General features: G+C 41.6%; 2 protein-coding genes across 2 annotated transcripts; one reads left to right on the top strand and one right to left on the bottom strand.

The window, feature by feature from the left end:
• Window positions 1-960: 960 nt before the first annotated feature.
• rundc3aa (RUN domain containing 3Aa) lies at window positions 961-21,608 on the bottom strand. The gene is made up of 11 exons (XM_072693244.1): window positions 21,447-21,608; window positions 6,841-6,956; window positions 6,578-6,711; window positions 5,541-5,626; window positions 4,365-4,454; window positions 4,080-4,160; window positions 3,646-3,811; window positions 2,963-3,120; window positions 2,274-2,393; window positions 2,084-2,190; window positions 961-1,716 (listed from the first exon to the last, which is right to left on the bottom strand). Exons 1-11 carry the CDS (start codon window positions 21,551-21,553, stop codon window positions 1,574-1,576), a joined length of 1,308 nt encoding a protein of 435 aa, XP_072549345.1. The 5' UTR covers window positions 21,554-21,608; the 3' UTR covers window positions 961-1,573.
• zwi (zwilling) lies at window positions 7,706-14,359 on the top strand. Its single transcript, XM_072694329.1, has 3 exons — window positions 7,706-7,856; window positions 7,940-8,227; window positions 11,513-14,359. The coding sequence occupies exons 1-3, from the start codon at window positions 7,706-7,708 to the stop codon at window positions 11,548-11,550; spliced, it is 477 nt and encodes a 158-aa protein (XP_072550430.1). The 3' UTR covers window positions 11,551-14,359.
• Window positions 21,609-25,954: the final 4,346 nt, after the last annotated feature.

Here is a 25,954-nt window from a genome sequence, read left to right as displayed (position 1 = left end):
TGAAATATACAGACTAAACACTAAACAAAAGCCCTGTATGATGGAAACACGTTCTCAAACATGTCAACATGTCAGCACTAATTTTTAGCCACACAATTATACACAGCACCAAACTTAAATTAACATAAGGAGGCTTTATATATTAAAACTCATTAACTTTAAAGGGGAGGGCACTCTTCACAAATACACCTGCGACATCTGAGAAATTCCTCGATCACTTACAGAATACATTTCAATTCAGACTTTAATTAATTAGCCAATTGCTTTATTAAGCTTTCGCATGCTGAACATGATGCCATTGCATGCTTGATGTCAGTAACAAGCACAGTCCACCAGGGGTCACCTCCCTCAAGGCAACAGGAAGCCATGCATCTGTCTCTTGGCTGCTTTCCCAGACCAAGACAGAGCCTAAGCCTTAACCACATTTCAGTTTAGTCCACAACTAGCTTTAATCTGTGCCAAAGAAAATGTTCCTTGATCTTCTGGGGTGAGTTTTTCAACTATTTAGCTAGACAAGAATGAACACAGTTACACTGTTTTATTGGTGGGGGCATGGTTACACTTGATGCCCGGCTATATTCTGACATACAGATCCTAGTTTAACGATAAATTTGGATTTATTGTACAAAATCAGCCTTTTCATCACATTTGGGTAGTCAGGGCCTTAAGGTTAACAAAGCGGACTTGGGGCCAGAGGGTCACTGGCTCAATCCATATGACCAGCAGGAAGTGGGGGCGGGGGAAGTGTGCTCTAGGTGTGCGCTCACTCCCCTTCACTCCTTTACTACAGTGTGTGTGGGTTAAATGCTGAGATTAAAATCTTTTGTGCAATGGCTGTAAAATGTTTCTATTTCTAATTTCATATCAGTTCATATCATCCAAGGATGAATCCAGTGCACAGGTCATAGTCTGAGCTTGATATTTAAAATACAAACAAAAAAAGATGCAGACAAACAAGTGTGAACTGAGATAATCAAAAGAAAGACCATTTTATTGGCAAAAAAGACTAAAGCACTGCCACTACATAACAAAATATATAATATGTAGAAATGAAGCAGCACGACTCTTCAAGCCAATCAAAGCTTTACAAACATAAGAGAGCTACAGGAGGTCTACGTTTCAGTTTACATTTGCTGCTGCCCACACTCATACACACAACGCCAGGCATAACTGTCAGTGGCACAAGCACATCAGGGGAGTGAAGACGTTTACAGCCGTTCTGGATGGAGGTCAGTTCTCATGCAGACAAACAAGCACAAACTCATTCTCGCCTATTCTCTCACAATATATGATCATATGATCCCTCTGGATGGTGGGGAATGAAACCGATGAAAGGGGCTTATATGGAGTCACTACAAATTCACTAGAGATGGAGGGGAATAACATCACCGTTCACGCTAAGAATCACCGCTTTCTCAGGACAAACCGAGAAAGGCATCCCTGACCAGAGCAATTAGGCTCTTTCCTAATGATGAGTGATCAATGGTAAAGGAGTCTGAATGAGGGTGAGAAATAGGAGTGATGAATCTCTAGTCATGGTTGATTTCACTAGTTATGCTAAACTTTGAGCCCCCTAGCTTGGGGACAGGGCAGGGCTGGGCTCTGTGCTGATGTTGACCAAATACTCGCTGGATTTGAGGCTGGCCAGAGACTTGCAGCTGGGCGAAGAGGCCAGAGATCCACACAGGCCAAGCATAGACGGAGTGGTGTCGTTAGCTGGAAGAACAGAGAGGCAAGAAAAAGCAAAACAACAAGCTTAATCACGTGCTGGAAGCAGGATTCCTCACCCACAGTGTCACTGGCAGACCTGCAGCCCACTCAAAAGTTCAGCTACTGAGACAGCTGCTAGCTTATAACAACAAACTGGGTCTCTGTAGGCCAGGGTTCTTCAATCTCGCTTTTCCCAGCACAAATACATCTACCTAACCTGGCAATTAACAGGCAAGTTCAAATGTGTTTGAGCATGAGGTGTGTTTGAGCAGAGAAATCATCAAACTTGGCTGGATACCAGCCCTCCAGGACTAGGGCTGAGGTAACCTGCTGTAGACCATTAGCATTCAAATATGAATGTTTGTGTATTCACCTGCTGAGGACCAGGCTGTCTCTCCATTCTGCTTCTCATCTCTCTTAAGAGGGTCTTTTGAGTTCAGATTCGCCTCTCCGGAGAAGGTCAGACTATGAAAACTTCTCCTAAAGATGCGGACACACAGAAGTGCACATTAAATACAGTTTCATACAAGCAAATCTTGTCTTCCTAATACACAAACACTTACCGGCGAAACAGCTTGACGTCCCCTTGGTTGTTGGCGGCCTGTGCGGATGGCCATTGGTTGACTAAGGAGACTGACAGGTTTTTTTGCAAATGGGCTGAATCACATGGAATGACACCAGTCCTGCAGGAGCCAATGGAGAATGAAACACATTAAAAAAAAGAAAGAAAGAAAGAGAGAGGGCAACAGAGTAATATAGTAAACAAGGGAGCGAGAGAGAAAGCGTATAAATGTGGGGCAGGAAGTTGGTATGATGGTGTTTATGGTATTTGTATTGGAAAGTTTGTACATGCCACATTTTAAGTATTTCTTTTTTCCCCATATGCTAAAATTCACCAATTAAATTGTATTTGTGCATTTGCAAGTTCGGACCATTCCATCAGCACGTGATAACATAGGAGTAGATTGTAAGAGAGGGGGAAGAACTCCAGCAGTTCAGGTGGTTTCTGCTTTGTGGTAGAAGACCAGCCCTCTAATAAGTGGACCCAGGATATGGAACATAACTGGGTGGTGCTGGGTTGCAAAGACTTCATTGTGAACACATAAACAAGGTATAGAAGAAATTCATAGGTCATTCAATTAGGAGAAAAAGGGCCTGCAGGCCTGTTCCTCCTCCAAAATGCAGTTATTTCATAACTCCCTTTATTGGGTTTTTATTTCATTTGACTGTATGTAGGAACACGTGTACATACAGTTGTGCCTGTAGTTCCAGTATAATGGCCTCCAGCTCTTTCTTCTCCTGTTGGCTCTGGAGCTGCAGATCCTCCAGTTTAGCATTTAGCCTCTTATTCTCGGTCTCCACATTCTTCAGCTGCGACTCTCGCAACCGCACCAATTCCTCCAGGTAACCCTGTTTACAATCGCAGGATATACACCATGTACAAGACACAAATCGGTCTATGAACAAACAGTAGTTTAGACAATACTTCTATTGTAACTGTGGCACTGTGGCAAAAAATAGCAACTTTACAACATAAATAAGTTCTTTTTTTACATTTACATTTACGGCATTTAGCTGACGCTCTTATCCAGAGCGACTTACAGGGTTACTCATATTACAGAGGTGGGCCAATGTAGTGTTAGGAGTCTTGCCCAAGGACTCTTATTGGTGTAGCACAGCATAGTCACTCAGACTGGGAATCGAACCCCAGTCTCCCACGTGGTGAGGTAGCTCACTAGCAGGTAGTGGTATTATCTGTTGCGCCACACCAACCACTATACACTATACTTTTTAATTCAATAGAAATCATTTTTGGAGCAGTTCTATTGGTTTGGACAAGCTAGAGAACAGCTACCAGATTCAGATTATGTCAAAAAGTGAAAAACAGCAAAAATGGAGATCTGGGTGAAAGCAACCAAATAATTGTGTGTTCACCTTCTGAGCATAGACAATCTTGAACCTCTGCTCCATCTTGCGGCACTTTGCGCTCCAGCTTTCCTCATCGGTGACCAGAGGGATGTAAGGATGCTCAGCTACACTGTCCTCGCTCGCACTGCTGTCCACACTGCGGCGGTCCTCTTCATCACTCAAGTAGTCATAGCTACAGAGGGCAACATCATCACATATGTAGTCAGAGCTGCAGAGTTAGCATCACAACAGCATTGCTTTTTTGTACAATGTACAGTCCAGCCAGCAGTGAACAAATGCATTTCTATAAGCTTGCAAAACCCAAGCAAGGCCTACTATGGGTTATAGTATGGGGATAATTCATAATGGAAAAGATTCATGTACAAAAGAGAAAGCATACATTAATGCATTTAAGATCAACATGGCAAATGTTGCAAGTGCTTTGTGTAGGCAGCTCTCACCTCTGGGTAAATTTCAGGTATGGTGTGTAATCAATCACAGCAGGTATTTTCCCATCTAATACCTCTCCCTTCAAACAGAAACTGAGAGAATGAAAGAGTGAAAGAAAGAGAGGAAACGAGATAATTAGAATACTCACATGAGTGGGTCACAGCTACTTGGCCTAAGTGCTGGTAATGCTTTCAAATTACAGCTTTGTGGAGTATCATTTTGCAGCTGTACACACACACTGCATGTGTGTCTCTCAGTAGAGTGTGTAGAGATAATGCTTCTTTAGGCATTCTCACCTGAAGTCAATTGCACTTAGCCCAATCAGCATTCCTGTCAGGACGGTAGCTTCCTCTCTAAGCATAATGGCACCTTCATCATAAAACCTCCTGCATACCACATACACACACACACACACACACACACATTATTCAGGTTATATTCACATAGCCAGTGGTCTAAATTCACCAATATATTTTTAAAGCCCTATTCATACAGGATTAGTTTTACATGGGGAGGTGGAGTAATGTACAAAATTTATGAACGATTTGACAGAGATAGGAAATCTTGGAATAAATGACTAAGAGAGAGGCTATTTGATTTACACACTACAGTCACAGTCACATTTTATAACCCACCTATAGTAATAAAATTGTAGTTAATAAAAGAATTAGCTACATGTTCGTAAACTGTATGTAGGCTATAAGTTACACTACCCAATGACTTGCCTATAGGCTACACTACATGATGACAGCCAGTTGCGGAACGCCTCTGGGGAGTCCTTTGGTCGGTCTCCTGGATTTGACTGAGGTTTTCAACAGACTCGAGGTATCTGTGCCATGCACAACTAAACGAAATGCCTCCATACTTTAGAAAAAACATGATGGAATATTTACCCACATGTTGATTCACACAGAATTAATATAACCAGAGGTTATTTTTGTGGCTTGGTTTATAGGAGGTAAAAGATGCCGGAATCTTTACAGACACAGGAGTGCGTAGTCCACAAAAATGACTGACATGGCGCATTTGGACTAAAATCACTGAGAAACTCAATAATAATAATTACATTATCCCACCTCCCCATGTAAAAGTAATCCCATCTAAATTTCTTCTTAAGAAAAGTCCATGTCGTGTTTTTCAGGCACAGAATTGTTCACAGCTCCTACTGTCCTTACAAAGTGAGCAAATCACAAATAAGAAAACATTGGTGAATGTCAGAACCTTTGTGAAAAGTGCATAAATAGGTTTTAACGATATATGTCCAGTTGGTGAATAAGGCCTATTGTTTTGCACCAAAGAATCTGAATTTGTACAACAGCTGTACTCTGATGTTTGAGAGGCCTCCACTGTATAAGTGTTAGCACTGTAAAGTGTCGCTCACTCAACATTCTTACAACGTTCTGTGTGCTACAGTTTTTTCAGTCTTTCATAAAAAGTCTAAAAAGCTACCAACACCGCAAGGCTGTTCCAACCTGGTGGTCCGAGTATCTCTTAAGGCTGTGGCGATATATTCAGACAGACGTTTCTCCATGAGAGCCATGCGAATCCATGCCCTGCCCTAAAAAAGATGGGAGGAAAAACCATCAGAGATAACGAAAAACTGAGAAGGTAAAACTGAACCTATGTAGCTAAAGTTGTAGTCAGATTTCAATGATTGGAAAGAATCAATTATTATTTTTCTGGGGTAGAATGAATGCACAGCATGTCTTTAATTAAAATTATACATACAGGGCTGCAAATATACATACACCCACTTATTATTAATTCAGTGGTGCTGAAAGCTCCAGAAGGCCTCATTATTTCCTGTTCGTGCTCATGATTGAATTACAGCTGGCAGCTTCTTCGTGTCCACATAGAAATGGCTTGTTTGAAAGCCCTCACTGGACCGACTGACACAGTGTACAATGGAACATTACAAGACGTTCAGTGCAGATCTAAGAAGGATGATCACAGAACTGTCAGAAGTCAGAACTGTTTCTTGGAGAAACTTCTAAACATCTGCAGATTCCGAGATCATCCCGTGCCTGTGAAACCAGCCAACTGAATTGCAATGAACTCTACCAATTCTGCCAGAAAGAGTGAATCTTGCTAAGGGATACCAAAGGCCAGCTAACATGCAGCTTGGGATATTTAACCAAATGAAAAGTCTGCTGTATGGATATTTTTAATCCTGTATGCGTAATTGCATACAACTCACCCCCCCCCCCCCCCCCCAAAAAAAAACAAAATTGCTCACTAATATTATTAACCTTTTTGTATGTATGTCGTATCTCATTCCGCCCCAGACAAAGAACAATTCAAGGAAATCACTGAAAGCCTCATATTCACACATAATTTGCTTCTATGACGAGTGTCTCATTCAGGACTAGATATACTGAACATTATTTATGAGTCATGGCACTGGATACAAAGAAAAAACAACAATGAGGAAGAGTTGAGACAGCTAATTATCATCAGGAGGGGAGAGAAAGTGTTTACTACAGGCTTAAGCGGAAGCACTGACTCTTACCTTGGCCCGAGAGGTGCTGATGTTTTCAATGTTCTCAATGCTGCTGATGCAGTTGTTATGGACTTTACTGCAGGCCAGTCGCACATAGTCCCAGAAACTTCTCTGTCCATCTGAACTGAACCAGCCCCCTGGTCCTAAACCCCATGCAATAAAATGTATTAAAACTGAATTCAAATTGAATTGAAAAACACTTAAGAAATAAATCATTTTCTTGTGAAAGGCTAAAACAGTATATTTGGACGTGTGGGTGTTTATGGGTTTACCTTTGAAACGGTGACTGAGAATGTGCTCCAAAATAGCGGCAAAGTTAACGAACTCTTCTGATGAATCATCGATGGGTTCAGCGGTATACTTCTCCAATAACGTCTTTACTGAAAATCTGAAACAGACATGCGAAAAAACGGTAAAAAACTGTACAACTCTACGATAATCTGCCTGCTATTAATAGATACATTTTCTTAGCAATGCTGTACCAGAGTGATCTGTCTCTCTCTCTCTAGCTCTCTTTCTCTCTCTCTCTCTCACACACACACACACACACACACACACACACACACACACACACACACACACACAAACACATAAGCCTCAGCTCTCCATTCTGAAGAACCGGCAGCTTTTGGGAGTGGTGCCACAGCAGGCCACTGAGGTCACCCCCAATTGTCCTGTGTGCTACACAATGCGCCTCTTCAGATGTCCTGCCCGATTACCACAGCAACAATCACAATCGGAGTCCTTGTGGGGCAACGCTACTGTCGGCGTTACGATCTTTGTCCATTTGCCTTGGTTCCGTTCCAACCTCTGTATGCCTTTTTTTTCTTTTTCTTTTTTTTCCTTAAAGGATCAGCTTCACGGTCAGAAAATGACAGAATACCCTAAACACAGGCACCCACACAATCCTTCTCTCCACCCACTCATTCTACAAGCAGTCGCCTGATCTATTTAGGGCTGCTCTCAGTACTGGTGCAATTTTGCCGCCGTGGATCTCCCCCAGTCTCGCAAGGCTTTCCTACACAGGCCGGCCTGCAGGGCTCTGGCATGCAGAGACGGCTCTAGCCCACACAACCGAAATACAAAGGAAAAAGAGGATTGGCAGAATTTTCCAGAGCTGATCCTCTTCATGCCTTCATGGGGAACACCAGCATTACTGAAGGGAAGACGGCCCTGTCTGTAGGTGGCTCCTCGATAGCACGGGGCAAGACATCCATCACCATGGGCAAGTCTTCCATCACCCGCGGGGTCACTACCACCTCCATGGGGGACTCCACCATCACCCGAGGCAAGACCACCATCTCTCTGGGCAGAGCCAGCTTCAGCAGGGGCAAAACCACCACCTCCTTCCGCAAGGCCCTAATGCCCAAGCGGCGAACGACTTAGATGGAAAAGAGCACCGTAACGGCCGGCATGAGGAGCAAGAGGAAACCAAAAGCAAGAGAGGCAACCGAGGAGAACGAGGAAACAGAAACTCAGCAAAATACACCGGGAAGGGATTCGTGGAGATCAGGAAGCAAGGCATCCATTTTGATGAGAAAGACCTCCTTCATAAAAGGGAAAACCAAACTGCTAAGAAGCAAGAACGCCATCTCATGGGGAAGGACCGCCGTCTCAAGGAGCAAGACCAAACTCAGGACGGGAGAGACTGCATTTGCGGTGGGTACAACCACAGTTACACACGGAGAGACCACTAGTTCCCTAAGTAAGGCCACATTAAGTCAAGGAAAGAAGTCCATAACTGTAGTAAAAACGCTCCTCAAAAGAGGCAAAGAAACTCAATGGAACCTCTACTGGGATTTTCATCTTTGACTGAAACACACAAAGATGAACACATGCGCTCCCACACACACACACACACACACACACACATACACACACATACACGTACAACAAACTTTGCAATGACTTTGGGATAAAGAATGCTTAAGCAAGTTAGTTGCTTTGTGAGATGTAAGTGTTTTGCCTGTCTGTTCAGATGATATTCCAGTGTTAAAAGTTTATTGTACCTTAAATCAGCTTGGAATCTGGTATGACATTTCTGTTCCACAGTTGGAATATGATTGAAAAGTCTAAGCTGATTTAAGTCAGGTGGATTTGTGTGATGATTATGGAAATGATTCTAACGTCATGACTGTATAGCAGGTCTGAGGCGGGAGCTTGTCTGCGGATGCGCTGGCAGGATTTCAGTATGAAACAGCTGGTATGGTGTCATGTGTACACACCCAAGAGGGCATGTGTCCAAAGAGAGAATCAGTAATAAGATTCTGCTTTCCAGGAGCAGACTTGTCACAAAAGACAACAGTGCAGATGCTTTACATGACTGGTCCAACTTGCATAGTACATGGATCCATTGAAATACATGTAGTATAATATATATTTGAGGCCTAGACACATCTTAATGTAACAGACTGACAGTTGTCTACAACTAATTTCAGCTAGGATAACTAAAATCCATGGTAATAGATTATACCTCAACATAGATCAAAACTGTAGTAAGTTTCTCTATTCATGTTTCTTAAGGTTGGAAAACCAATAGGTGCCCATCTCAGTACTGGAAGATACATGGAGCTCAGTTTGTAAAAATTAAATGGGAAAGTTATGAAACCAAGAACTCTAATATTTCATGAAATTGTCTTTTACGTTTTTTCAGTGTTTCCTCCACATGCTAAGGTCCCTCACATGTATGTCCACACAAATTATGTAAAACAACATGCGAAAGTAGTCCAAGCTTCACATATTAAGTCGTACTCATGTACAGTATCAATCAGGACACCACTGGAGAGCAGTTCCACTGGAAAACAATGCCAAGGAACTTAGTGATGTCACCAGCGATTGTACCCCTCAACAATGTGTCCTTCAGTGCGTTCCACAGCCTTGCCTTAGCAATGGGACAATGACATCTACTGTCCCCCCGGCCCCCAGATAGGGCTGCGGCCTCCTACGGCAGCCTCTGTCCATTCACGGCACACAGGGGAGGTATGTGGCCCTGTGGAGCCCACGTCGTTCTGCTCAACAAGGGGCTTTATGCTGCTGCATGGGGGCTGCGCTGAATGCGCTTAGCTTTGTGGTCCCATCCCTGAACTTGCTGTGTGGATCTTGTCACACCCAGCCAGGCACGGTCTGTGCACGTTTGGGATACGCTGCTGGCAGGGAATGCGATGAGCCATCAAATCCTCGCCCTGTGAAACCAGGAGGAAAAAACAACAACAACAAACAAAAAAACACCTTCCCAAAGAAGAAGAGACAAGATTTAACCCAAACACCTTCCAGGCTGGCTGCTGGAGGAGAACCCCTGCTTCTCCTGTTCCACCTCAAGTTGGTTCTCCTCCACCATGGGTAACACCAGCATAACAGAGGGCAGGACGGCCCTCAACCTGGGAAGCACGTCCATCAAGAGGGGCAAGACCAAGATCATGATGGGAAATTCCTCCATCTCTCGCGGGAAGAGCACCACATCCCTAGGCTCCTCCACCATTACCAGCGGCAAGACCAAGATCTCCCTGGGTGGTGCTTCCTTCAGCAGAGGCACCAAGACCACGTCTTTCCGAAAGGCATTAATGCCCAAGAGAAAGACTCTTTAATAGGAAGAGGGGCCGAATTGTCTGTGCAAGGGTCTGTGGGGAGGGCATTGGGTACCAAGGTTGGGAGGTGGGGAGTTTCTCCAGCGTGTCAAAAACTGAAAATGTCAAAGAAAACTTAAGCTATGGCAACATCGCAGCGGAATTCTAAAGAGGATTGTTTTAGGCATCGTCCAACCAGTTTTGTTTCATTTATACATTTTTCATCATCCAGAAACTGTGGGATTGAGTTTGACATCAAGGTTTTTTCTCGTCCATTAATTTGGGATTAAGTCGCCGATGCAGGTTAGTGAATCAAGAGTCTTGCTTAAGAGGTTTCCAATTAGACAAGTGATGTTCTTTCTTGCATTGTCAATATTCCAGTTAAAAAGAGTGAACCAGTAGATCTGCTCGAGAAGCAGCTATACATACAGAGATGCTGGTCTTATGCTACAGCAAAGGTTATCTACTTGATATTGAAACTGCTTGGTTTATGGCATGTCATATCTAATTTCTTGCACTGTAAACCCAATGAAAAAATTGGAATTGGAATTTCAGTGTCAACCTTCTTAATCAACCATGTGCTTTGGCTTGAGCATCACATTTAAGGCTCATATTTATTCAAGAACATGACTTCTGAATGACTTGAAAGTCCACATGCCCTCAGGGAGTAACTGTTATTTATTTGCATGGACTGTGCTCTATTTACTGGTTCTTCAAAGCAAGGAGCCCTTTATTCCATAACACAAACCCATGTGTGTGAATGATGGAGGCGTAAAAACGTAGGGCTCCAACCTAGAGTGGGCAAACGCAGGGCTAAATCGCTGTCTTTCTGAAGCAGTGAGAGTTGAAAGATGAGCTGACATGCCTGAAATGCTAATTGGTGAATGTGGCAGCAAGATGCCCTTGGTACGATTTGACACTGAAAAACAAATGTACAGCCACTTAACAAACGGCTTTTGTGCTACTGCTCTCGCCCACCTTGGCAGGAAGCCAAAGGAAAGCCACGCTATGGCCCTCTGGAACACTCCTCCAGAAAGGCGGGTTATGGGATTTTAATGTACTTTGCGATCTGAAAGTCTGTCCATATTTTTTTTACTGCCCCACAGGCACTCCACCTCTCATCAGCTTGTTGCTGAGTCTCTAATAGCATTGAAATGCTGCTTCTTAGTCTAGACAGACTGGCTCTGCTTCTCCATGACTATATTTTCCTCTGTTAGCTCTTTCCCACTCTCCTACCCTTACCCTGAGTATCACATCTCCTTCTCTGTAATTGCCACCTGGAGTCTTCCTACCTTCCTCAGTGACCTCCTGTCGTTGTCAGTCAATATTTCTAACACTCTTGATTTCACCTGTCCTCCCTGCCTCTCTCTGTGTCTCTCAGATGATGTCTCCACTCTTGAAGATCAACAGCAGACCTAGGATCCATATTTTCACTGTTAAAAAAAAAAAGACTGCCCCTGACCAGGACCTACATGCCAAATACTTAAAAAGCAAATCTACTCTGAGGGGATGGAAATTTTACCACTTGCACTGGAACCCACAACGTTCAGTTTTAATTTGTGTATGAGATTGTTGAATGGATATCGTATGTGTTGAGGAAATGGCAGATGTATGTGTTTATGAGGGTTGATGATGGCTGATATGAAAGATATACACTCTAAAAAAATAAAAGTTCTACAAAGGGTTCTTTGAGCGATCAATGCCATAGAAGAACCACTTTTGTTCCATAAAGAACCATGTTTGTGAGTGTGAAGAGCCTTCAAATTGGAAAAGGACTTCTACATCAAGTGTTTCAAACATGCTTCTTTATGGAACCAAATGTGGTTCTCCTATGGCATTGCTCAAAGAACCTCTTTAACACCTTTATTTTTTAAGCATGTAGAGAGTTCTTGTGTTGATAGAAGTTTACATTGATCTGCAACCCAGATCCTGGTATGTAATAGATCTGGAGCATACCATAAACCTGTAGACTAATGATACCGTGCCATAGGTAGAGATGATGCTGGAGAAGTAAGAATGGGTATAATTTAGGGCAACTCAGAAAGCAAGCAGGAGCGGATCAGTTAGGGATTGCTTCCAATTAAAAGATGTATGAGCCAACTCCACCTAGAAAGGTTCTTCTAACTGTAAATGACTCTATATATGAATTATCGTCTTCCCTGGAAAAAGCCTGAGGACAAACGCAGGAAGTCTCTCAAGTGGGAAACGCTTTCTCTGAAGGGAGCTCCTGGCCTGCCTGTTTTCTCCTCGGCAGTATTAAGGCTTGAGTAGAAGACTCTTTGGGAGTTTGGCTAGTCTGTCAGCTCTAGAAACATTCCAGATCTTCCAGATCCTCCCAATACCTCCCAACTCTTCACTCATATCATTTCTTAACCTTTATCCCGTGTTCTCCCTTGTTATGGGAAATCAAACAGGAGGAAAAACTGACAGGAAAGTGAGAACAGGTGTTTCATAGAATATTAATGCTCACGTTTTTTTATTTTCTTTAGGTTGAACATGCTGCTGCCATCAACTTCTCTCAGCATCTGCCACTTGAAATAGTGTTCAATACAAGACAAATTAGTCACTGTTCAACAGCCTGCACTTCTGCCTAAAGTCTCCACAGCATCCCCTGACTTTTTATACTCTTCCCTAAACTACTTTTCGAAAATAATTGAATTCCATGGAAGATGCTCATATTATGACCCTAATTCCTCATAAGGTCGTAAACCGTTGTGGACATTCTAGCAAGCTGCCACTGAAATTTGCCTTCAGCTCTTGAACACAAAGAGACTTACCCAAAAAGAGACTTTCTTCAGAACTGCTGGAACTCTGACCTCTCAACTTTGTCCTGGAATCATCACTCCCCATTCGCCTTAAATTATAAGCAAAGACCCTTAAGAGCACCCCTTCATGATGACTGTACTAGGTACTGTACTTATGTTGTGTTTTACATCAGTGTACTCATGTCATGTACACAGAGAGCACATGTGTGTAGTGTGTCATGCTGATACATGATCAGCTCCTTATTAGATTGGGATATGAAAGCCAAAACCTGATCCCAGACTGCACACTTTCTTTCAATTCCGATTCGGCTTCAGACATGTGCAGACCTTTACTTTTAAGTGCTGGTGGGCACTCAATGAAATTCCCTAAATTTATAACCTTACATATAAAGTCCCTCCCACACTTTTGTTTTATTTTGAGGTGTTTGTAAACCATGTGACTGTGTGTAGGTCCATTATGTCTGTGAAACAGAAACTGTGTGTGAATGGAATAGGAGAAGTAGAAAAAAGTGCACTGTAACTAATGCTTTAGACATTAGCACTGATTAGCAATGGGGGCTTAAGAAGGAAAGGGAGAACCAACTGTGTTTCTGACTGTCAAAAGTTCCATCATTTGTAAATGTTCTCCATATCGCTTTCCACCAACCTACAAACACCCACACACCATCAAAATCAGTGGTCCTCAAACTGGTCCTCAAGGCCTTCAAGATGATTTTGGAGAATTATTTAAACGCTCTGCCCAAAGTGTTTTCAATGGCAAAGGAGTTTGTAGTGTCACACTGCCCACTGGAGGCCTCAGAGGAAATGACACGCCATGGTTTGGGATCAGCACTGCCCAGAAATTCAAAAAACACAGGGATCACTTTTTCTTTAATGTCACCGTTGCAGAGAACCTTCTAAACGTCTCACCATTGCTGTAAGGGCTAATTACCAGCCCATAAGCTATGTGAAAGCAAAGCAACAGACATCCCAATGCACTGAGGAAACCTGATGGAGAACACGGGCACCGCCGAGCACAAACCAGACCAAGAAACACAGGAGGTTTCAGTTACGTAAGGCTTAGAGCCCCTAAGAACACTAGGTAGTACACATAAACAGAGCTAATTTACATGCGTATCCTAAAATGTAATGGTCATTCACTGTTCAAGATGTCTTAGCTAGCAAGAATTAATGGAATTTCAGGTTTTAACCTTTATCTTCATTTCAAGTCCTTGTCTATTGTAGCCTGTCTTTGCATGTCCTAGATTACAACTGTCTAGATGTGGTCAGGTAGGAGAACTGGGAGAAAACTGGGCCACATTGTTGTCAACAGAAATGTCTTTGTGCTTTTTGAAAATATTGTTTTCCTCCTCTTGCTGTATTAGCATGTTCTGTGTTTTAGCAGCGTTCTGCAGGATGCTAGAACTCTGGAAAGTGAGGTTCTGTCTATGGTGCATGTCTAATAAACAGTTGCTGACGTTGTCTGATGCCATGGTCTTCTTCACCTTTGTCTGATCAAAATACTGTCAGCGAATAAAACAATGACTTTGAATTGATTTGCTTACTCAGTCAATATTTACTAGTTTACATGCTAGTTCTTATTCAGGTTGATACTGTAATGTAGGCTAATGGTCAAATGATTAATTAGCATAAGTACACCAATCTGCCATAACATTAAAACCACTGACCTTAAGTAAATGACATTGATTATCTGGTTACAATGGTGCCTGTCAAGAGGTGGGATATACATATTAAGGAGAAAGTGAACGGTCATTTCTTGAAAGTGACGTGTTAAAAGCAGGCATTCACACAGGTCGTTTACATCGTCACAAGTTTGTCTCTTGTAGGTGTGTTCAAGGCTGATTGTGTTGTCCCTTGTGGGTGTGTACAATGTCCAGCTTCCGACAAGAAAATTAAATGCATATATATAATAACTAAATTCAAAATGAATTCAATAATTAAAATAACCATGTTTAGCACCACACTGTTGAGAATAAAAAACTAAATACTGGAAGGAACAGAAAATTCAGCCAGCTGAAGCTGCAGGCCTTGTGGAAGTTGTTGAAGCCAATCGTTTAGTATGGCACATTACTACATCATAATTCATTTGCATAAAGTTAAAAAGGCCTGAACCTAATTAGCTGCTTGTTGACGTATCTCTTGCTGCGACTATAAGGCGCGTTCTGTAAGAAATGACTAGTCATGACTACACTAGCTTGTCACTCGCTCTGTCATCTGCTAGTGTGAACGCAGGGTGTAAATCTGAGCTCCTTTGATAAGGGCCAAACTGTGATGGCTAGACGACTGGGTCAGAACATCTCCAAAACGGCAGGCAGGCATGTCTTGAGATGGTTTTTATTGGTTATGCTCCAAGGAAGAACATCCAGTGAACCAGCAACAGGGTCATGGGTACCCAAAACTCATAGATGTGATCCAGGGAGGCCCCAACTCACAACACAACACAAGTAACTGCTGCTAATGTCTTCATGCCAGATACCACTGGATTCCTTCACAGTCTTTGTGAAAAGCTTTCTGGTGGCTTGAGGGGTATCAACACAATATTAGGCAGGTGTTTTTAATTTTATGGCGGATCTGTGTATTTCTAGCTATTTGTGAGTGAAATTACTGATGTAGCGATGTAAAGGGAACAATAAAGACACTCAGGGGTCTGATCACAGGTAAAAAATGACCATATACATACAGTACATAATGTAATGTATGAGGCTTCCTTCATTGTTGGATGCACTGTGTTTTTGTGCACTGTGATCATGCAAATTAATTAAGAAAATATAAAAGTAATTATAAAATGTGACTGGTGTTTGACTTGTATTGCTATTTATATGCTTTCTTGGTCAGATAGCTTTCACTATTAAAAATCACTGAATAAAAATTCTTAATTTTAGCTTTATTAGACAGCATTCTTTACATACCAAATTAATGTGACTACTGAGGAATTCTTCAGCTCAATCTCCTTTCACTAAATGTGCAGCATAGATTTGCTCACCACGGACAATACCTATCCCTGTACTTAGAGAAGAACAGAAAACCTCTAGAAAACCAGTAGACAGGGTATTGTAGGTCAGGTTTCTGTTCTTTTGCTAAATGTGCAGCTAAAAAACAGGCTGAAAATTCCTGGAGTAGTCCTTCAAAGATCCATCAATTGAAAGGTTCTTCAGGGAAGGTACTTCTATGGCATCACTCCAAAAAGTCTTTTGGCACCTTTATCGTCTAAAAGGGGTCTGAGTGCCCAGATTGAGCACTTGACATCAGTAAAACGAGCCACCCATAGACCTTTACGGAGCCTTTTAAATGCAGAAAGAGGATTCGCATGGATGATATTATAATCGTTTGTCTCTCTTGGAACAATCATGGCCTTGTCCCTGGTTTCTTCAGGGGTGGCAGTGTTCTCTGTCCATGCAATGGCCATGCAGGACCCACTCCTTGCCCCACACCCACCCCTTTGGATAGCCTATGAAATATTCAAAGCCCAGTAAACATGCTACACAAACCTACAGATGTAACAAACTACAGTACTGTCCCACACGCCTGTGAAATATACAATGCATCAGCTGTTGGAACTCACTGTCCAGTGTTTCAAGTGATTCAACTATGACTCACCAGCGCTTATGTTGGCACCATGCACTGGACAGTAAGCTGAAACACTCACACACATGCACATGTGCACGTGCAAACACATACAGTACATACAGCACCAGTAGACAGCCAGCTGGGTAAACTCAGGAGAAAGGAGCCTTTGCAGCAGCCAAGCCATAATAGAAGTATATGGATCCAGAGCTCGGTGGTCCTGTTCACTCTTGGTATTAACATTTGTCTTGAGTGAGTGGCTCATAAGTGGGCAGCAAGACCTACAGAGGTTTACACCGTCATGTGTTCCATTTCAACGTGTCTCAATTGAGCATTTTGGATTTCAGGACTGGAGGGAGTGTTCCTAGAAGATCTGAAGGTCTGATTTCACACAATATCTTGTGGCATGACAATAATTGTGTGTGTTGAGTAGGGTGGGAGCGGGCAGCCCAGCCCAGTGTGTTTGGAACAGGACAACAGATCCATGAAGAAAAGTAGGCCAAAAAATTAACTGCATCTCAAAAAGTGTGTCACATCATTAAAGGTGCATTCATTAGTTTAGTGTATATATGTGTGTATTTCATATGTCAAAAAATGTATTGTGATTTTTTCATGTATGCCATGTTGCCCATCCCTAGTTAGACATTACACTTCACATTTGCACTAAAGCTACATTTACACAGTAGGTTAAACATGGCCCAAATCCCACCTTCTTGGTCATTTGTGACACAGATGTGTTATTTGTGTGGCAGTGTGAACGGCAAAATTACACAGAATCTGACATTTCATTTCCGATTTGGTCCACCTTCATGTATGGTACTGAAATTCGGACAAAATGTAGGATACAGACAAATGTCACATTTAGGTCACAGTATTTAGATCACATTAAAAACATCGTGTTTGCAGAGAAAATTGGATTTGGGCCACTTTATCTGCTGTGTGAACGTAGCCTGTACACAGATGATAAAATAACCATACAATATCGTCTCTAGAGGCAAGTGTTTTAGTGCCTTACCTTCTAACCCTGATGGTTATACAATTACCTATCAACTGGACTAGCATTTATTATTACCGAAGAATTTATAATAAAAACTCTATTCTGCACAGACGGCATATAGCGCTATATAACATCCAGGTTGTGTTTTCTTTTCTCATTGAAAACCTATATACTGAAAACTGCCACATTGGCACCATTCTTCTGCGAGCAAACTTCAAATGTGATGTACCAGAGTTTCTTTTATTTATTTGTATGAACCTTGTGCGCTTTCCAAGTGGTGTTCAAAGTGTGTATGTGTGTGGTGCAATTAGATGGTGGCGTTCTGTTTGTGTTGCCTTGAATTAAGCAAAGTACTTTCTACTGTACACATTTTTTACAAAGGGTAATGAAGGCAAAGCATTAAACAATATGTAGTATACGAATGCAATCATCAAAAAAACTATTTGAATACTATCTGCACTTATTTTTATATTATAATGATATTCAATAATAGTAATAATCAGCCAAATCTTATGCACTGCCCACTTATGATTGTATCACCCCAGAGTTATGTAAATGCTGTGTGTGAATAGGGGCAAGTGAGAAGGGCTGTTAGCTCATGCGCTCTGTCTCTACTTATGTAGCATCTTGGCCTTTAAAAAAAAAAAATCTCACGCCTCCCTGAAGCTGATGGATTATAAATATAATTAATGAGCTTGATGAGGGCAATTGCTCATTCAGAGTTGAAAACAGCTCTTCTTCACGCACTCCCACATTTCTTAATTAGTGCTTCACTTTTTTTTTTTAGGCCTAAACCGGGACCTGGGGATTACTGAGAGCACCTGCAGTAAACGTGGTAACATTTACAGCTCTGAAATCACTTCAGTGACTGTATGTTTACCCTGTTTATCACAAGATGTTTCTGCGGTTTCGCCCCTTAGGAAATCATGCTGGTTTAGCTTTCGCGTACTTAATTAGCACAACTTTCAGCTATTCACAAAACAGGCAAGAGGAGACACTTGTATAGCGTGTGCATGAAGTGCGGCATGGCCCATTTAGTCACGCCGGACCTCACTCAGACATTACCTGGACTTTGTACTAGGGAGCAGGATACAGTCTGAGAAATGTCCAGTACAAATGATGCAGATACATGCATTACCACAAACAGCTCCTCCAGGTGACGTCTGGAAAGGTTCTGGGTTACTGCGCATGTCTGACTGGGGCTTAAGGGGTTTTTCCAGGATCTTTCAAATATTTCCAAGACATTTTAGCAATTTTCAGATTCCATCACTGGAAAAATTGTCTCTAAACTTGCAGCACTTGTGGGAACCTAGCATTTAATGTTTAAGTGGATATTAATTTCAAATAATGTGGCACTGACACATTAGAGCCACTTGCTTGAGCAGGAACATCTCCGAACTCCAACCTGATATTAGAGTTGTCCCGGTCATGGTTTTCTCTGGGTGAAAGTCAGACTAGAAAAAAAATCTCTTTGAACATTGGTGTCGGTGAAGACTGTTCAGATCAGCTTGGACGACAAAGAAAACAAACAAACGTACACCTGACCAAATCAAGACTCCAGAATGAATCAGAATGAAGCTCTGGATTCATAGGACAAATTGCTTGGAAGAGCTGAAGGTAAAAGTGGAAGTGGCCAGCAACAAGAAGGTAAAAGTGGACGGCCAGCAACAAGATGGATGGATATAATCAGAGAAATCATGAACAAACCAATAAGATGCCTAAGGACTCAAACAGAAGGCCACAGCATAATATTCTGGGAACACTATCCATATGGTTGCCAGTAGCCTTGTAGTTCCAGTGCATAAACAAATAAGCAAACCTCACACTCTGCCTGGTTTACTATGGTTAAGTTAGGGAATAATAAGGGATAAACATTTTAAATAAAACTTAAATTCTAATGTTTAAGCACAGGAACACCATGAGAAAACCCAAACAATCACATAAGGTCGAGCATCCTATACACTGCAATTATACATTTCCACTAGATAATGCCAGACATCACAGCTCTCTCCATCCGTGAGCTATAATAGTAGCTGTTACTATTACTACCTTTACGAAATGATTCTCCAAGTCATGTTCCATAAATAATAATAAACAGCCTTTCAGAGTGTTTAAATGGTCTCGTGCAACCTCATAACAAAAGCATCAGAATAGTACAATGTCATCAGATTCTTTTTTTGGGGGGGTTGTGAATTATGAATGAGTAGTTTTATGTATTAGTCAAACCTTTCCAGGGTAAAACTGTTATTTACCTGTTTGCTTAAGGAGTTAAAGTCAAGGAGATATGGTATTACGTAAGAGCATTTACATAAGGTTATATGGTGAACTGTCTGACCGCACTGGCCTCAGCTACTCATGTTTCCCAGCCTAAGAGGGAGGAAGTGAAACCTCTACCTCTTTCCTGTAAGAATATGATTGCATTTAGTCTAAAAAGCATACGTTAGGTCAGGTGCTTGATGTTGAATGAATAGTTCTGGATCTCAGATACCAACTCATCCCATCTTACTGGATGAAGCTCCATCGCTCCAGAGAACACAGTTCTTCTCACTGTACCCGTGGAACTGGGCATGCTTCTACTGGCGCCACTTTTTTTAAAGGCTTTTTTATACTTTTCTTTTTTATAGGTTCTACCCACCTATAAAACACCTGTACCTGCAATAGGTACACCTCAAAATACTTACCAGGGGTGTCTGGGTGCTTTTGGACATGTACATTTTAACTGATTTACTGTTGTCTAGTTTTGTGTCCCATGTATGTCCAAGGAAAGCAATGCTTGTGCAGTAACTTACTTAATAACCAAAGCAAATTGTTAATGCAATGCAAAAACCTGGTAATTCCAAACTGGAGAAGAAAAAAAGCTCCTTCACTGTCAATGGGAATGAATGTAAAAAGATTTAGTCCAAATCATTTTTAAGCATTTTAAAAGGTCCATTCATCATGACATGCTGATATAGCCAGATTTACATGGCCAAAAAGTGAAAAACATTAAAATGGATATTAAAACTGGAGAAAATGATTTTTTAAAGAAAAAAAAAAAAAAAAGACACTGAAAGAACCACCAATCAGGCCATGTGCTAATCCGCAATTCTCCTACACTGTATCTGGCCTCAGGGGGTCGCTAGACGCACGCAGTGACGCAATGGTTGCTGAGGCAGGCTGAAGCTCTGCCAGCATCATCTCTCCTGCTCTTCTTCCCCATCATTACCGTAGCTTTTCCACTGGCTACAGTACGAATAACGACCTTCCCACAGTCTCCTCATGCAGTAAACCACTGTCCCACTGAACTTCGGACTTCTGCAGCTTCTCCAAACAGGCGATGGGGAGAGTTTCCCCACAGCATCACATCATCTCACACAGTAAATGCCTGACCATTCAGAAGGACACTGTCCACTGACCCGAAAGCAGGCCTACCACTCGACTGTTCTCCGTTCATCTGAGCTTGGGTTAGGGCTTCTCCTCTGACTTTCCGGGTCCACCTTAAATTATGCAGTTACTACATTCCAGCGCGTGCACGGGAGTAGAGTCTAGCCGCTGCGGCATTTAAGGTGGACCTGGGAATGCATAGAGAGGAGCCTTAACTTCAGCTCGTCCTTCTAAACCGTGATGAAGGATGCACAGTAAGAGAGGAGGAGGAGGAGGAGGAGGAGACCAGTCCATCAGCTTGCCTGTTTAAACCTTTCTGCAGAGGGATTAAGCCTTGGAGCGCTGGTAGCCCCTCTTAGTACCCCGAACTACACTGAAACTCGCCCTGCCGTGGCCATTTCTCACCGGTCAGGTGGCCTTTTGAAGTAGCCATTATCACTAAACGGTCAGCCACATTATTACACACCTTTCCCGCATTAAAAAAAGACGCGAGCAGAAGTCAGTTGACATCCTAAATGAACATAATCGAGGCGCAGGCGCACCACAGTCCACCGTGTGGTATTATTTCTTTTTCCGGACAGGCACCGAAACGCTCCCCTTTAGTGCTGTTCTTAACGAGAACCCACCTGCAAACCGTGATGAGGTTCTTGCGCTCCACGGCGACGTTTCTAGAAGAGGGTTTTTTCGACGTTAGCCCCATAGCCATCGCGGTGTGGGCGCAGACCGGCTCCATATGACGGAGGCTGAGCGGAGCCCCGAGACCCAAAACACGCGCATCGGCACTCAGCGCCCCCTGCTGGGACTAATCAGAGAATCAGGGGAATAACACCGACCTGGTGCATCCTTTTGAAGGTGACCATTCAAACAGCATCGATTTAGAAGGGATAATTATAATCGATTATTATAATGTTCAATTGGTTATTATCAGGTTTTTGGTTATAATAAACCCACACTGTGTTTTATTGTGTATTTTTCACTATGATAGTTCATTCTAGTTGTGGGTGATATGGTAAAAATATTATATATTTTTAACAACATTTAAACCTAAATGCACTAGTAGAGACAGATTTTTAAACACTGCTATCAAAATACTATCCCACACACAGTACAAGGATTTTTATTTGGAAGTTAAACAGTTAAACAGACTATTTACACTCATTATAATGAAAGGTTCAGTGATGATGCCCATTATATGCTCTGAAAAAAGCATACTGTGTATCTCAATAGCAACATTAATCACAGTACAATACAATATCGTCATGTTTCCCACTGCTAGTTAAATGAAATGTGTTTATGTAATTTATGTGTTTTGTGTTTTTGATTTAATTTAACATATAAATGTAACAACATCAAATGTAGCATATATATATATATAAGTTGTATGCATATAGTATAATAAATTCTGAAAGTAAATATGAAATGGGCTATAATAGGCTATACAAAATACAATTTAGATCACTATTTATAATTAACTGATTGTGTCTTTTTAGCAAGGGTGTTTTCAGTGTTTAAAAACAATAATTAATAGTAATAATACCATATTAGAATTGCTTTAATTGCTTTATTCTGTCCAAAACAAAAATCTCTGGCTATTTTTAAACCCATAACTCCAAAGAATATTTTATGTATTGCATGTATTGACAGTAATGCTGCACTACTGTCTGAAAAGGCTCCAATTAAATGCTTTTCTTTGTCTGATTTCTGTAATCAGTGTATTTCCTGTATTTCCTGCCCCCAAATAATCCAATTACAATGAACTGGTTCAGTCTGAGATTTCATGACACACTGAATCTCTTCCTAAAGCTTGGTAATTGAATTGAGTGAGGTCAGAGATTTATGCCTCTATTGGAGAGTATTAGAGAGGTACTCCTCTTTCATTACAGAGAGTGTTACACAGGATACCGATCCCCTCCTGCAGGAAGAGTATTTAGAGACACTGGTCCCTATATTAGAAAGGGTACAGAATACTAGAGAGTATGTTAAAACCAGTATCACAGAAATACTGCACTGCTGTCAGTAGCATTTAGTCCATGTTATTATATTACTGACTGTAGAGGGTTTCGGGCACCTTCACAAGGTTTTCCATTCAAATCCAGACCCATTAGGACTAATGACATCTGTTATTGTATCATTTAGTTGAGTTTTTTCAGTGTCTTTCAGCTAACACTAGGCCAGCCAGAGAAGAGGAAAAGGCTGACCGGAGGAAACTTTGACTTTTTACTTGAACTTTATAGCAGCTACATTCTCACCCACTCCAAATAGAGCCCCAATACGAGCTAATGACATGTGTTATTGTATTACTTAGTCCGGTGTTCCCCAGCTCTGCTGTAAAATCCTTGAAAACACACATTAAAATGGACTCTAGGACTGGAGTTGGGAAACAGTATTGGTTCTTTGCCATTTACTGTTGGAACAAGCAGTAATAAGCCTCGGGCAAAATCCAAGGTTTTATGTGTAAGCCGTGCTGAATGAAGGCCTTTAACTGAAGGCTTACCTGAGTGCCGGAGTCCAGTTTTGTAATATTTAAGATGTATTCCATTTCATCAGGAGCTCCTGCAAAGCTAAATACCCTTACACCACTGTTCACTGCTGCCGTTTGTTTGTCCTCCATCCCTTTTGCCATTTCGGCCTTGTAACGTTCTTGTATGGCTACCCCTTTATCCAGCAATAAAGATCCCTGTACAAATATAAAATACATTTGTAATGGTTACCTGAGCGAGGTTGGCTGTAATAAGACCTTCACAAGACCGCTTTTAAATTTGGTTAATACACTCAGCCTAGAAATTTAAACCTCAACTCTCTGTGTAATTTAGTCTCAACCTGAGTAAAGGGCAGCGTGAGACTGTCAGTGAACTGTAACACATAAGTGGCAAGATTATTTAAGGGCTCATATAATAGAAAACAAATTTTCCTTGCTTTTTAAAAATGAGGATGTGATGCAATTATTAAACCAGTAACGTTTCAAACTATACTGTTTCCAATCCATGACGTCCACATACTTTTAAAATATACTAACAGGCTGTTTTAAATTCATTATATTTGTGATGTTAAGAAAATTGGCTTCCGCCTGTTCACCCTACCATCTCTCGAACACCACCCATTCACAATGTTTCCATCCAGACTGCTTTTCTGAAAGAGGGTTAAATCCAACAAAGATCCGACACATCAAAAAGTTCATCAGAAAGATTATTTACCTAGATCTTAAAGGCACAAGGCTGTTTAATTTTGAGTGATAAATAGCGCTGAATTGCAGAGAATAATTACAGTATATTCATTCCCTAAATATCCATTTATTCTAGATGACTTCCTATTTAAATTTAGCATTTCTGTCAGTTGTATGTGTATAAAATTAACAAATAGCAGCACTTTTGTTAGCAGTCTTCTTTGTGTTTAAGCTCGTAGACAAATGACGAGATCCATTCTTGTGTCTTTGCTCTTCTTTGTAAGAAACTTTTCTGCAAATTGTAATCTGCTTGTTTGCATCTTTTAGTGTAGCTTTTAGCATGATGTCTATCTCTATCATTTTTTATATTAATTCATATTACATACACACACACACACATATAGATATATACATATACATATATACTTGCAAGTGTTTTGTGTAATTGTGTAATTGTTTATATAGAAGGTCTGCTACATTAAGAACATGGCTTAAGAAGGCAAATCTCTCTTTACGTGTGTGGCAAAAATGGCAAACAGCCACCAAGGGGCAGAATTTCATTCCCATCTCTGCTGAGTTGGTGCCCTCTGTTGGGCAATTTACGCAAGGAGGACAGACTGCTATACTGGGGAGCCCCAATACTGCAGTTAATCCCTGCTCGATTTCATGCTAATCAAAGCCTTCCTGAGCTGACTCAGGAGTGTAAGAACACATGTAGTTCAGGGTGAGGGACGCCAAGGCCTTTAGTCTGAGTCACAACAAGAGAAGTCAGCATGTTGTTCAGCCTACTGACAGTAGAGCATAAAGCTCATTAGCAAATACCATAATGAGATTTAAATGAGGCACGACTCAAGTCTTATTTTAATCTCTTTCTGTCCCTGTAGGCACAACTCTGCATTTTTGTACGAGACTCTGCTGCCAAAACCAGAACCGTAACCATCACTGTATTGGCTGTAAACATGTAGATTCTTCATTTTTAAGTGCTCTAGAGTGGAAACCTGTTTTACACAGTTGAATCATGAGTGAACGGACATGGAGGCGACAAACCAGGAGCCTCAAACAATGTTGTCTCTTCACTGAAAAGTAAGTCTTTTCATAGGGCTCAAAACTGTTAGCTACATAGCCATTAGTCTTGATTTTATTAATGCTTCCAAAATTAACAAACCCAATCCACTAGAAAATGCCTTTAGAGGGTAAACGCAGAAGCTACTTCAGGAGAATATGGAAGCGAGGCAAAACAGGCCAAACTGATGGGACCAACTGCTACTGCGAATTGCTGTGCACAGGAGCCCTGGAGAATCTCACTGCAGGGAAGCCGGCAAAGCAAGCAGGTGCTAGGCTAAGTTCTTCAGCTAACTAACGAGCCTAGAGATGGCTAACGTTGTGTTTTACATTTATGGCATTTAGCTGACGCTCTTATCCGGAGCGACTTGCAAGGTAACTTGTATTACAGAGGAGGGCCAACCTAGTGTTAGGAATCTTGCCCAAGGACTATTGGTGTAGTGTAGCATAGTCACCTACACCGGGAATCGAACCCCAGTCTCCCACGTGGTGTGGTAGTTTACTGGCAGGTAGTGGTGTTATCTGTTGCACCACACTAACCAGTTTTTACTTATCAACCTCTACCTAGCAGTCAAAGTAGGTATACCATTGGATCCTCTGACTTCTAACAAGGATATTAGCGAACGAGTCAAAATTATGAATTTTGCTACATACAAGCTAGCTAACATTGCTGCGTACCAATCTGACATCAGAAAATCAACAACCAAAAAGAGCAACTGAGCCCAAATATAGGGCCGATTAGCTTTTCTTGGCTGCAGCAGAGAAGAGTTTGGGACCATACTGTTACACTGTAGACTTTAATAGTCTAATAGTCATCTTTTGTGTAAGGAGTGCTAGGCTGCTTGTAGCCTGAAAGCAGTAGAATTCAGATTTTGCAACACCCGCAGTTCCTAATACGAGCAGGATGCT

This window comes from Salminus brasiliensis, chromosome 12 (assembly GCF_030463535.1).
Source record: "Salminus brasiliensis chromosome 12, fSalBra1.hap2, whole genome shotgun sequence".
NCBI classification, from domain to species: Eukaryota; Metazoa; Chordata; class Actinopteri; order Characiformes; family Bryconidae; genus Salminus; species Salminus brasiliensis.
The sequence above is the reverse complement of the archived record's forward strand: the minus strand, read 5'-3'. Positions and strand labels throughout refer to the sequence as shown.